This window comes from Ipomoea nil, unplaced genomic scaffold (genome assembly GCF_001879475.1).
Source record: "Ipomoea nil cultivar Tokyo-kokei standard unplaced genomic scaffold, Asagao_1.1 scaffold3238, whole genome shotgun sequence".
In the NCBI taxonomy this organism is placed as follows: domain Eukaryota; kingdom Viridiplantae; phylum Streptophyta; class Magnoliopsida; order Solanales; family Convolvulaceae; genus Ipomoea; species Ipomoea nil.
In genome coordinates this window covers 185,001-195,785 of record NW_017619666.1, presented here as the reverse complement: position 1 = coordinate 195,785, position 10,785 = coordinate 185,001, and the positions used below count along the sequence as shown (strand labels likewise).

General features: G+C 34.2%; 1 protein-coding gene across 2 annotated transcripts; it reads left to right on the top strand.

The window, feature by feature from the left end:
* Positions 1-6,678: 6,678 nt before the first annotated feature.
* Positions 6,679-10,099, top strand: LOC109168959 (MOB kinase activator-like 1A). 2 transcript variants are annotated; one of them, XM_019317835.1, is made up of 7 exons: positions 6,687-7,059; positions 7,199-7,247; positions 8,033-8,141; positions 8,537-8,630; positions 9,211-9,344; positions 9,453-9,616; positions 9,924-10,099. In XM_019317835.1, exons 1-7 carry the CDS (start codon positions 7,034-7,036, stop codon positions 9,993-9,995), a joined length of 648 nt encoding a protein of 215 aa, XP_019173380.1. In that variant the 5' UTR covers positions 6,687-7,033; the 3' UTR covers positions 9,996-10,099. The 2 variants fall into 2 exon arrangements, with proteins under 2 accessions (XP_019173381.1, XP_019173380.1); XM_019317836.1 differs by lacking the exon at positions 7,199-7,247 and having other exon boundaries at positions 6,679-7,059.
* The last annotated feature ends 686 nt before the right edge of the window (positions 10,100-10,785 follow it).

Here is a 10,785-nt window from a genome sequence, read left to right as displayed (position 1 = left end):
CGTCGACGAGAAGCAAGCCAACCTTTAGAAGGAGGCAAATTGGCTCAGAATTGGGAAGGACCGTAAGTGGTCACATCGGTCGTTCGCCCGGGCACTTATCGCCTAGAAACAACTACCGGGAGAACGATCGAGGGAACTTGGAATTCAGAAAATCTGGTGTTGTATCGCCACTAAATTTTGTGTGTATGTTTGGATGGGGTGGGGACTCAACCTACGAGTGGGCACGCCCATCTTTTGTTATGTGTATAACATAATGTTTGTATGTAAGACCGTCTACGCACGGAATCCACATATGTAAGGTCGATCGATGATTGCTCGCTCGTCTACGCACAGGGGCTCGATTAACTAAATAAGAGATGTAAATAGTAAATAGATTGTTAAATCAATTCAGGAGGTTGATTTTGATCGCGATTTAACCGACTGGCGATTTAACCGACTGACGACTTCCAAGACTCGGCCTCAACAATCGAAACGGGCGAAAGCCCAACGACCACAATGTCGCTAAAACTTGCCCGATAATACCGGGATCTAAATTTCGGTTATAGCCGATAAGGGTAAAAGCTTCCCGCTCGGCACTGACCGGCGGGGGGTAAAAACCCACTAACTTTAAAAATCCCTCACATTCCAACCGGGCTGTTCACAATGCCCGTTGGGTAAAAGTCATTTCCGGGAAACAGTCGAATGACGATGTCGATCAGGAAAACAGGTCGGCAGACATAAGAAAACATAAGCACGCGATCGTATGACAACGTCGACCGGGTGACCGGCATGTGCCCGCTCAATCTCTCACATGAACTGGCCTCTTAACCACTGCCGCACTCACACATTCCTTGTAGGTCTGGCAGTGTGGGAGCTAGGGAAGGAACGAGGTCAATTAACGACCATGAAATGTTAAGCTTAAATAAGTACAACGGGCGTAAAGCGTTAAGCTTAAACAAGCACAGGAATGCAAGAAATAGAAAAGCAAAGGACATAGAATAAATCGGATCATTCATCAAAAAGTTAAAAGTTGCCCGGTCGATGATCACACGGCTTTCCCGTCGACTTTGTCGCTAGCACTTGGCTCGGCCGTGGCTCCTGACGAGGATGGCTCGGTAAAAGGCGTAGGTCCGGGGTCGGCGATCTCCTCTGGAAGGGTGGTTAGCATCGCCTTCAGATCTTCGCCCTCGAAGACCTCCTCCATCATCGATCGGGTCTCCGCCCGCATCGCCCGTTGGCCGAACACATAGGCCCAATGACCAAATGTCCAGATCTTCTCCTCCCTGAGCTTATTCTTCATGAGAGCTCAGAAGAATTTGTCGGTCGTAGGCTCGTCACGACATAAGAACTTGGCCAGGCCCTCCAAGTTGCCCAATCGGGTCTTCAGTTCACCCGCTTCTGTCAGGGCAACCCGGGCATCTTTCTCGGCCGCTGCTTGGGCCTCCTTAGCCGCCTTCAACTTGTTTTGGAGATCGGTGATCTCCTTGCCGCGCCGTTCAGTGACCTTCTTTAAGGCCTCAGCTTCATTGGCCAACAAGGCCCGGTACTGAAGGCCGAGAATCGCTCGGGAAGCCTGCAAAAAAGTCTTAAGTTAGACGATCGACTAAAGAATGGTCAAAAGCTAGAAATAAAGTTAGAGGGATAATGGAACAAACCTCAACTAGATCCCGAGCGCCTTTCTTGGCTATCTGAACCGGTGTCCAACCGGTCATATCCTCCCCGAGCGGACGTAGATTGTGGATTCGGGTGAGGAGCGACAATTCCCCGACCGCCTGCTCACCGCCAAGGACGACTTCGGTCGGAGGGCTCTGTTTTCGGCGTCGTTTCAGAGCGCCTGTGTCCTCTGTGTCCTTCCCGGACGATTTTTCCTTGCCCTTTCGTCCGGGGGCTCGTGGGGCCAGTGGGTCAATCATGGCGTCGGTTTGAAGAGTAGTGGAGGCACCGAGTGGAATTATAGCGACAAGTGTAAATGACACTTTTCCTCTAAATTATATGTTTATAGTGCTTTTCTCTTGGATTATTCATGTATCAAAATGTCCCCTTTCAATTCCTTTCAATTCTACTATACTAATAAGAGCCCAAGAGAGTTAGGCATATAATTGGTAGAAAAAATGGTGGTCACAGATTTTAATCAAATGAATGGCTCAGATTGATTAAAAGATTGATCAGATTTAAATTTTACACTAAATTTCCTAAAATACCCACACATCGTTACTAATTCCGTTAAAATTTTAAGAATTGCCGTTAGTTCACCGTTAACTTACTCATTGATTTCAATAAAAAAAAATGTCTTAGGTTCGAACCTCATCCCAATCAAAGTTGGCATAATTAGTACTCTATTTTACTCTTATTAAATTATATAAATAATAATTTAGTAGTTACAACAAAAAATAACACATATGCATTTCTTTAATTTAGAATTATGTGTCCACAATGCCTTTATTCAAAAAAAAAATTATTCATTATCAATAAATTAAATAAGAAAAATAATTTTATTAGTTATATTGTCTTTATTTTTCTTCAATATAAAAATTATTTATATTCAAATTTATTAATTGATTATATTCGCTACATTATCCTATTTTCTTAAAAAAGGGGCGTTATTTCCATTTTCTTTGAATGAAGCTTTTTTTCTTCAAAATATGAAGTCTTGTATTGAAGTATTTGATACTTTAATATTTATAACGTATGCAGATACATATATCAACTAATGGAACATTTGTATGAACTGATAATTTATGAGTCGACTTGTTTTAGTCATACAGTTTTTAATGGACCATTTGTACGAACTGAAAATTTATTAACTTTTAAAAACTTAATAAATTGATATGAAAAGCAAAGAATGCATTTACAATAGAATTATATAGTCTTACAAAGGCAAAGAAAACCATTCTATTGTAAATACAATCTTATGCAGTCTGACAAATCATATATATATATATATATATATATATATATATATATATATATATATATATATATATATATATATATAACTTTTTGTTCTTGTTGTATTTGGCTGAGTTATGAAATAGAATTCCGTAGGAAACTAAAATGAATACCTTGCATATATATGATCTTGCCTTCCTCTTGCATCCTGTTACTGTGGTTCCTTTGAAATGTGATTTCTGAATTCCTTTTTGAAATCTGAAATGTAAAGGCTCAGTTTGCAAGAACAAAATAATTAAGATAAAATAGATAAATAATAGATAAAGAATCAATATATACCAGTTTCCATAAATACCTTGGTTCACAAAGGAATTAGGAGAGAAAAGCCCATTATGTCGGCCTCTTTCCATTATTCTTCTCCTTTGTTTAACCATCTGTTGTCTTCTTCTTTTTTTTTTTGCAGGCGTGACTGTTAGTGCCTCATCTTCCTGACTTCCTCAACATTCTACTGTCTTCCGCCTCCTCAACCGGTACCGCCATGAAAAATACACAAATGGTTCTCCTGCAACTTTGAGCCATTTTTTTCGATGATGAACTCGGAGTGGTGGTTATCTTGCAAATTGTGAGGTCTTATTTATAGTGTTTGAGTAGGATTATAAATCATCTCAGATTTAATTTGAAAACGTTCTGATATCAAAGAGACTATCCATATTCATATATCGAAAACCAAAGAGACTATCCATAAATGCAAGCGTGCAGTCGTCCAAAGACCTATCCACATTTCGGAAACCAAAGAAACCAAAGAGACTATCCATAAATGCAACCGTCCAAAATCATTCAATCAATTTCAAAAAGCAGCTTTCCCAGATTCCTCCTTCCAAGTAGTAAGAATTAATAAAAATATTTAATCAGGAAAAATGTTATGGCCAAAACGATGTAGTATTTACTGAGCGGGAAAATGCAACAATTTCATTGGCCATGATCTTATGGCTTTATTATATAAGAAGATTATATAAGAAGATAAGAAGATGTGTTCATAATTATGTTCACAACACTATGTTCATAATTATAGAACTATATGTTCATAATTTTTGAACTATATATTGATTATTATATTCATAATTATGAACTATTTTTGAACCATGTCTACCTTGCAAGGTGGACACAATTTCACAACATAATTTGTCAGGTCAATAGTACTATAAAAAGCCTTTGGACTTCTCAATACTTGCCCACATTGATGGGCAAGCAATTGTATGGTTGTAAGAGGAGCATTGTTTTTCTTATATAGAGGAGATCAAGAGCTCCTCTTTCCAAACATTTTCAATGTGGGATCAAAATGATCCTACATCTACTATACTAATAAGAGCCCAAGAGAGTTAGGCCTATAATGGGTTGAAAAAATGGCGGTCAAATTTTTTAATCAAATGAATGGCTCAGATTGATCATATTTTAATTTTTCCTTAAGATTTCCTAATTTATCCTTAACGAATATGATTATCCGTTAACTTTTCCGTTAAATATTATCTTTTTCCTTAATTTCTGTTAGTTCACCGTTAACTTACTCATTGATTTCAATACGAAAAGTCTTAGGTTCGAACCCCATCTCAATCAAAATTGACATAATTAGTACTCTATTTTACTCTTATTAAATTAAAAAATAATAATTTAGTAGCTACAACAAAAAATAATACATATGCATTTCTTTAATTTAGAATTATGTGTCTACAAACTACAATGTCTTTATTTAAAAAAAATATTCATTATCAATAAATTAAATAAGAGAAATAATTTCATTAGTTATATTGTCTTTATTTTTCTCCAATATAAAAATTCTTTACATTCAAATTCATCAATTGATTATATTCGCTACATTGTCCCTACAATGTCTTTATTAAAAAAATTATTCATTATCAATAAATTAATTAAGAGAAATAATTTTATTATATTGTCTTTATTTTTCTCCAATATAAAAATTCTTTACATTCAAATTCATCAATTGATTATATTCACTACATTGTCTATTGTCTTTTTTGTGCACTATTTTTTTTAATTAAATATCAAAGTTTTAATACAAAATAATGTTGTATATTTATTTACCAAGTATTTTATTAATACCATGAAAAAATTTTAAAAATATAATTAATAAAGTCAATTATATTAACTACTTGAGGGATTTGTTGACAAAGTGAGTCTTCAAATCACACACAAATTGAAGTGAGAACTATCTCGCAATGTCCTTGTTTGACAATTAGCAGTTAGCGCTTATCATTAGCGGATTTAACCAGTGAATTATATCAACGGTTGGTAAAAAAATATTTGAAAAAATTAGCTGTTTAGATTAACATGTAAAATGACCTAAGGGTATACATATATTTAATAATAATTATAATAATAAGGGATAAAGTATAAATAATCCACCGAACTATTTGGGAAACAGCAATTAAGCCTTCTAACTCAAATAATCCCTAAATACGCCATTGAACTCAGAAAAAAGAGCAATTAACATTTTTAACAGGTTAACTCCAGGTTTTGCTGACTGAATTGCCAAATGTTTACTTTATTTATGTTTTTCTATTATAATCCACCTACATAGTAATATATTTTAAAATAAATATAATCAAAATAATTTTGTCTTGTCTAGATCTAATTTATTTAATTATTATTATTATTTAAACATAAGATTAAGTGAAATAATAATAATAAATAAATCAAATCTCAACAAGACAAAACTATTTTGATTATAATTAATTTAAAATATATTACTATGTAAGTGGATTATAATAAAAGAAACGTAAATAAAATAAACATTGGGTAATTCAGTCAACAAAAACCTAAAGTTAACCTGTTAAAAAGGTTAATTGCTCTTTTTTCTAAGTTCAATGCTGTTAAAGTTAACCTGTTAAAAATGTAAATAAAATAAACATTGATGGCTTAATTGCTGTTTCTCAAATAGTTCAGTGACTTATTTGTACTTTATCCCTAATAATAATAATAATAATAATAATAATAATAATAATAATAATAATGATAATTGTTTTTAAAAAATAAAAATATAAAAAATATAATTAAGCCAATCATATTAACTACTTGAGGGATTTATTGACAAAAAGTGTATTCAAATCACACAACAAATTGAAGTGAGAAACTAACTCGCAATGTCCTTGTTTGGCAATCAGTAGTTAACTCTTCAATATTAGTATATATTTAATATTTTATGCCATAATTTTTATTTGCTCTCCCTTATGTCCCGTATTTGGTTTCAACCATGCCTATACAATTATTTATTGACAATTATAATCAATCTTGACTATATTATCTTGCTTTTGTAAACTTAGAATTATCTATTTAAATACGTAAATTCAATATTCAATTATCTATGCATGAACAATTTCAATATAATCTTGCCTTGATATACTTGAAAGTACTTATTTTTTTAAAAAAATATTGGGCATTATCCCAATCGCGCAATGCGCGTAAAAAACTAGTATTTTAATAAAAGTGATAGCTTTCTTCTTTTGATATTAAATCGACATTACCTTAAAAAATAAGTATTTCATTTATTTTTCTTTTCCAACAAATTATTATATTACATATATATAGGAATGGCCATTGTTTGGTTCAAATCGACCGTATAATATAGTCACAAAACTAATAATCGTCCGTGCATTTATTAAAAGTGTAATTTATTCATTTGTTAAATTAATAATAGCCCGTGCATCGCATGAGACAGTTACTGATTTATGAAAAAAAAAAAATGCCGTAAGTATATACTCCGTATAATTTAAGGAGAAAACTCCATTTAATGGTAAAAATTTAAATAGGCAGCGGCGTGGAGTTGGAGGTGAGGGGAAGCCAGGTTGGCTGAGCGATGGCAGAGCAAGAAGACGGCCTGTCTCTTAGCTTGCTACTCTTTCTTTCTTTGGCTTATTCTTCTTCCATTTACAACTTTTATATACAAAATACATACAGAGTCGTCTCTGTTGCTGTGATGTTGTCCTGCTTCAACTCCCCTTTGCCTTGCCAGTCTGTCATCTCTCCCGCATTCTCCCCAACCACTCACCCACCCACCCACCACCCTCAAACACAAATATATGAACACCCTTTCCTTCTGCAACATATATGCGTATGTGTACAAGCTCGACAAACCCTTTGATCCTCAATCATGAGTCTTCTTGGCCTTGCAAGCAGGTATTAATATGAATACCGATTTGTTAGGTTATTCTATTGAATTTATATAACAAAGTTATCACATGGGTTCTTTGGTTGCATACATTTACGGCTGTATTTTCCATAAAGATTTGATTTTTTGTTGTGTGGGTGATTCCAGAAACCAGAAGACATTTCATCCTAAGAAGAGTGTTCCACCAGGAAACAAGGTTCGGTAATTGGTGTCTATGAAATAAAAAAGAATCTTTATGTTGAAACAGTAGTGTTCTTGGCTTTACTGCACTCCTTGGATATATTCCCTTTTTTTCTTTTTGGTTTGCCTATAATCTGTTTGATTGTTTGCCCATGTGGTGAATTCTTTATGTTCAGATTCATTAATCCCATTATGAAGTGGGAAATTAAGTATTTAATCTATAATATCAATACTCTAATATTCTTCAACTATATTGATTTTTTTTTTCGATTTAATTCTAAAAGTCTTTTTGTGCTTAATTGGGTCCTGAACTTGATGATTTTACATAATTTAGTCCTCGGTTGGGATACCAGGACTATGTGGTCTAATGGTACCTGGGTTGGACTTCCATTTGGAAGGCTGTGAGTTTGAGCCTGAGAAAGTATATGAACAGATACTACAATGTAATTTCTCCACTATTAATATCGAATTTAATCCTCGACTTAGTGGTTTTATTTAAAAAATAGTGATTTTACCCAATTTTAGTCTTCAACTATAGTAGTTTTTTTTCGATTTAGTCCTTGATTTTAATAGCCGGCTCAATTAGGTAAAATCATCAAAGTTTAGGACCTAATTAATTATGCACTAAAAGACTTTTAGGACTAAATTAAGAAAAACTACTATAGAGTCGAGGACTAAATTTGGTATTAACTCATAAACTTTACCAAATGAGCACTTTTTCATGGCTACTAAACCAAATACTTGGTATTTAACTTCATGTTTTTTTTCCTTTAATTTGTTTATGTTTTCCTACAAATTCAGGGTGAACTACTCCAGAAACATATTGATGCCACCTTGGGGAGTGGCAATTTGAGGGAAGCAGTGCTGCTGCCAGCAGGGGAAGATCTTAATGAGTGGTTGGCTGTAAATAGTAAGATAATTAAAGCCTTTATGAATGCTATATATATCTGAGAACTCATACTATGTCTCTTTAATTTGCATTCTTATTCATAGCAACTGTTTAACTACTTCAATATCTCTGTTCCCTTTATATAGCTGTCATATAAAAGTGAGTATGCTGGATTAACTCCATGAATTTTCTTTAAGTCTGCTTGGATTTACATGTTGGGTGAAAAAAGAAAAGACTGTAAAGGACAAAGTCTAATATAGATGATTTTTTTTTTTTTTTGAAGGGAAAAAGAAAAAGCAATGGTTTCTTAATCTACTTAGTTTTCACTTGGCAATATACACTTTTGTGTTCATCATATAACAATGATGAGTGATGTGCCATGGACTGATGTTTTTTAACGTTTGCCTTTTCCACAGCTGTTGACTTCTTTAACCAGGTGAATATATTGTATGGCACTCTCACTGAGTTCTGCACCCCATCAAGTTGTCCAATGATGACTGCAGGACCAAAGTATGCTTCTCGATCAATTCCTTTACTAAGTACCAAATTATAAGTTCATTTGTAAAAGCTCGTCTTTTGGCATAAACCGGTTCATATCTTGTTCATTAAATTGACCATCAATGCATCTGAATTTAAGAATAATCAACTGTTAGTTTTGGATGACGTGAGAAACCCCACAACCCTTTCGGGTCTAAGTTAATCCCGCCTTGTGACCCTAGCTGGCAAAGGATTGGAAGTAAACCAACCTAAGTTACCCATAGTTGTCTGACTCAAACCAAGGGGGCAAGGATTTGAACTCGTGACCTTGTGGTTACCCGTCAACTGTTAGTTTTGGATGACGAGAGAAACCCCACAACCCTTTCGGGTCTGAGTTAATCCTGCCTTGTGATCCTAGTTGGCAAAGGATTGGAAGTAAACCAGCCTAGGTTACCCATAGTTGACCGACTCAAACCAAGGGGGCAAGGATTTGAACTCGTGACCTTGTGGTTACCCATCAACTGTTAGTTTTTATTTTAGGAATGGATGCATATATGAAATTTTAGATGAGATATACTTTCACTTTTTCTATAACTAATTCAGCTTTTGGTAGGTACGAGTGCCTTTGGGCAGATGGAGTGACTATAAAGAAACCCATAAAAGTTTCTGCTCCAAAATATGTTGATTATTTGATGGATTGGATTGAAAAACAGCTGGATGATGAATCAATATTTCCCCAAAAGTTCGGTAGGTACAAGCTGCAATCACAATCTGTCTGTCTGTAATGCAACTTATGCTTTTTGGTGAGTTTTTATTTTTTGATATTAGATTAGATTGTTGGTGTGATACATACAGGTGCTCCATTTCCACCAAACTTTGAGGACGTCGTGAAGACGATAGTTAAGAGACTGTTCCGTGTGTATGCTCATATCTACCACTCGCATTTCCAGAAGATCATTGGTTTGAAGGAAGAAGCTCATCTTAATACTTGCTTCAAACATTTTGTTATGTTCTCATGGGTGAGTTCAAATCCCATTTCCTTTTATGCTGTCAAGTCTGCAGTTTCTTGTCATCAAAAAAAGACTGAAGCTTTGGATGCCACCATGTTAAAATCTAGGGAAAAAAAGTTGCAATTTTAGTTCTTAACTTTTTGTCGTTGCAATATACGCCCCTAACACTTAAAAAAAGTTGCACCCCTAACTCATGGTTAAACTAGGGGTGTACAATCACTTAGTTAGTTTAACTCATAGTCTTATAAACATGTTTTTCTATTATTTTTTAAACGTGGGACTCTTAAATAACCTTTTGGATTTTGATATGATGCAGGAGTTTCACTTGATTGACAAGAATGGAGTTGCACCTCTGTACGAGATTGTTGAATCCATTTTGCAGTTGTAGGGTAGAATCCTGCTAATTTTCATTCCATTCCATTCCATTCATTTTTATAATTCTTTGATTAGCTTCTCTGTAAATAGAATGATCTGAAATTCATGCTTTCTACATTTTTCTTCTTCTTATTAAAAGGGTACCATGTTTAACCTTCTAATGATTTAACGTGGACTATTAACATGTATTATTTTTAGAGGGGTGATGCTTTAACAATTGAACCTTAAAACAAAATTTAAAATATATAGTTGCTAAGGGCCATTGACAGCCTCTAAGTTGTTTTCGTTCATCCTTTCCCGTTGTCACAGCACGCAGGGGCGGACCTACAGTGGGGGCAGCTGGCCCCGTTCACCCCACTCCCACCTCATATATAACTTTGTATGTATATATGTATGTATATATAGTACAAGGTTTAAGTATAAGTGGATAAAAACAGTTAATGTTAATGAAAGTGAAAGCAGCCCAGATGGTAGAACATGCGTATAAGCTTAAGAAATGTCAGGGGTTCGACTCTGGCTAATGGCGTGAATGTATATATTTTGACAATTTGAATAATATTGGCTTCAACATAGTTAAACTCTCAAAATATATGTATATACTTTATAATACTTTCAAAATATATGTATATAGCCCCTCTGGCTAATGGCGTGAATGTATATATTTTGACAATTTGAATAATATTGACTTCAACATAGTTAAACTCTCAAAATATATGTATATACTTTATAATACTTTCAAAATATATGTATATAGTTTTATTTTATATTAATAATAAGATAATGTGTTTTCTATTAATAATAAG

What these genes read in the sequence shown, in the direction of transcription:
- LOC109168959 (XM_019317835.1), top strand. Translation starts at nt 7,034, where the DNA reads ATGAGTCTTCTTGGCCTTGCAAGCAG. An exon ending in GTGTTCCACCAGGAAACAAG is followed by an intron (nt 7,248 to 8,032) that starts GTTCGGTAATTG and finishes CTACAAATTCAG; the next exon opens with GGTGAACTACTCCAGAAACA. An exon ending in ATTTTGTTATGTTCTCATGG is followed by an intron (nt 9,617 to 9,923) that starts GTGAGTTCAAAT and finishes GATATGATGCAG; the next exon opens with GAGTTTCACTTGATTGACAA.